At 44.8% G+C, this 3,054-nt stretch overlaps 1 protein-coding gene across 1 annotated transcript; it reads right to left on the bottom strand.

Moving 5' to 3' along the window:
- Positions 1 to 436: 436 nt before the first annotated feature.
- LOC111799708 (hydroquinone glucosyltransferase-like) lies at positions 437 to 2,143 on the bottom strand. Its single transcript, XM_023683157.1, has one exon. It carries the CDS (start codon positions 2,029 to 2,031, stop codon positions 559 to 561), a length of 1,473 nt encoding a protein of 490 aa, XP_023538925.1. The 5' UTR covers positions 2,032 to 2,143; the 3' UTR covers positions 437 to 558.
- Positions 2,144 to 3,054: the final 911 nt, after the last annotated feature.

Raw genomic sequence — 3,054 nt, 5'->3', positions numbered from 1 at the left:
ATGACTAGTTGTCAACTTCTCCCTACCCAAGGTTATATATGCTAGGCAGTTGTTATCTTTCTCTTGCTTGCTTATATAAAGTCTCTTTCTAAAATCTCTCTTTCTAAAATCTCTCTCTCATCGTTTTCTAAAATCTTCTTTTAAAACCGAGGCTAGAGGCTAAATCATACGTCGTTTGGCCGTAGGCGACGCAAGAACAAATTGGCTTAAGCTCACTTGTCGCTGGAAAGTGAGTGCCGCACAATCGCTAGTCCGCTGCCTTCGAAAGCGCGATTGTGTCACTGAGCGTCATCAGTGGCACACTGTCAGATCTCTAACTCTAATACCATTTGTAACCATCAAACCCCACACCTAACACCTAGTGAATATTCTCTGATTATATGGATTGAGATGTGCAACAAATTTATTGCAATTTTATACCTTTCAACAAACAAGATACACTAAATTCTATTGTTATCGCATTATTGATTTATTGAAATTGTACAAAGAGAGGGAGTTGTGATTGAAGAGAACAAATTCAATCCCCCCAGAGGCAATTCAAGATCCAAAAGCTTTTTATTATTGCAGATCTTCATGTTCTTCCAATTCATACCCATTTTGGGAGCTCATCATCATCATCTTCTTCCACTTCATACCCATTTCACACACTGCTTTGAATGAATACCCATCTTCCCCCACACCTCTTTCCGCTGCATTTTTCAGATTCTTCATTTTCTCTCGAATCCTTTTCCCCTCTTCGCCTTCCATTAACGACTTTACCACTTCTGCAATCTCTTCCTTCTCCACAATCCCGCTTCCCTCCTTCTTCTTCGGCCTCAAAGCAACTTTAATGTCCTCTGTCAGCATATGGGCGTTCATCCTCTGTTCTGCGTACAGAGGCCAAGCAATCAGAGGAACCCCATTCACCACGCCTTCCAGCGTCGAGTTCCACCCGCAGTGGCTCAAGAACCCCCCGGTGGACTCATGCCTCAGCACCTCAACCTGTGGCGCCCACGATGTCACCACCATTCCCCTGTTTTTCGTCCTCTCCATAAACCCCTCCGGCAAGAATCTCGACGCTTCCTTCTCCTTCTGGTCGCTAAAAAACGTTGCATTAGCCGCCTCGTCGTTTGGCTTTCTTACGACCCATAGAAATCTCTGCTCACTCATTTCCAATCCCAACGCCAATTCGTTGATTTGAGCACTCGACAGAGTCCCACCGCTCCCAAATGACACAAACAGAACCGACCCATTTGGTTGTTCATCAAGCCATTTCAAACACTCCGCTCTGTTTTCGTTTTCACTGCAATCGTTTCTCACCAGCGGACCCACTGGATAAACAGGGGGCTTCCCTGCTTCCTCCTCTTGCAGATATTTCATAGCTTCCGGCTCCAATTCAGGGAAGCTGTTAAGAAAAACAGCATCGGCCAATCTATACCTCTTACAGTTATGGAGTAATAGCTTGTACGCATCATCCTCCCTATCTTGAGCCGGTTCCAAGAGATCTTTCCCATGAATCGGAATACACCCAGGAATCGGAATCAGCTCGGGATGGTCCCTGAACTCGCCGGCGACGATTTGGTCGAGACTGGGCAATTGAAAGGCGAAGGAAAGGGACATGGCGGAGGGAGGGAAGAAAAGGTAGCGAGGGACGTTGAATTCGATGGCGACATCGAAGGCGTCAGTACTGAAATGGTCGACGATGAGGGCAGCAAGATGGGTTTTTCCGATGAGGGATTGGAAGAGGTGGCGAAGGAAAGGAAGAGAGCGAGTCACAGAGAGAGCGATGATGGTTTCAATTTTGGTGGGCTTGGGGAGATCGTGGAAGGAGACGAGCGGGAGGAAGAGAGGTTGGATGGTGGAAGGGAGATTGGTGAAGAGAGCTTTTTGGGGCTTGGTCGGAGGGGCGTCGGAGGGAATGGCGACGGTGACGGATAAGGCTTGGAGGGAGACAAGGCGTTTGGCGAACTGGAGGAGGGGAATTAGATGGCCAATTCCTGGACTTGGCACCATAACAATATGGGATTGGGAAGGTTTGTGCAGAGCTTCCATGGCGGCGGAAATGGAGAAATGCAGAGTGAAGCATGCAGCTCTTGATTTATTGAAAAAAAAAAAAAAACAGAGGGGATGGCCCACTTGTAGGGATCACAAATATGTGCATCAACTATATAATTTGGTTAATTATATGATAAGGGCCTTAAACATTTTAATTGAGTACTTTTATCGGTGCATAAACATGCATTAATGTTGTGAATCTGTCATGTATCTCAACTGTTCATATTCAATATGCTTCTAGATTTATATAACCTTTTCAGCCGCCGCACTCTTTTTTGTTTTCTTCACTCCATAAAGTGGTCAAGCTTTGGAGCCCATTAACAGAACTCTCTAACGTCGAATTCCTCTCACAATGCCCAGTAGACATAAACCCGACTGTGGAGCCATGGGTGAGAATAGTTGTCACGACCCAATATCTTACTATGAGGCCGTGACTCAAAACGATAATGTGAGAGCAAGAAAATATTTGAAAATACATCAAAACGAAATCATTTATTTCAAAAGGAAATTTCAATACAATAATTCAAATACTGGACTCGCATCTCCGGACATGATTTTCTCTGTGGCAATTCACATCTCTCAAACACGCCCTCTCTTGACCCGACACCTCAAGCACTTGAAAAAGAAAAACGTAGCAAGGATGAGTATACAAGTTATACTCAATAAGCCCACCTACTAGTAGGCTCTCATCGCATTCTAGGTTTAATAGATAAATGCGAACTTCTCATTGACTCTCGAACGTCTTGTTCTAGTCTTAACCTTTTGGGGCTGCTCTGGTTATTCATCATTTCATTTAAACCCTAAGAATTCCTTATGTTGAGGTGTGAATGACTAGTGACCTACTAGGAGCTACCTCGTGCATGGCTCTATAGAATAGTCCCCCTCATTGGGAAAAGGGGGCTTAGCTATCCAGCTAAATGGTCTGTACAAAGTGGGTCTCAGGATTTTCATATGGGTGTACATGGTCGGAGTTGGGTTGAGTTGAGGGATTTTTTTTTTTTGCCCAACCAAAGTTCTAGT

The sequence above is a fragment of the Cucurbita pepo genome, chromosome LG08 (genome assembly GCF_002806865.2).
Source record: "Cucurbita pepo subsp. pepo cultivar mu-cu-16 chromosome LG08, ASM280686v2, whole genome shotgun sequence".
NCBI classification, from domain to species: Eukaryota; Viridiplantae; Streptophyta; class Magnoliopsida; order Cucurbitales; family Cucurbitaceae; genus Cucurbita; species Cucurbita pepo.
This window is presented reverse-complemented; position numbering and strand designations above follow the sequence as displayed.

Coding starts and splice junctions, on each gene's coding strand:
- LOC111799708 (XM_023683157.1), bottom strand. CDS start 2,031: ATGGAAGCTCTGCACAAACCTTCCCAATCCCATATTGTTATGGTGCCA.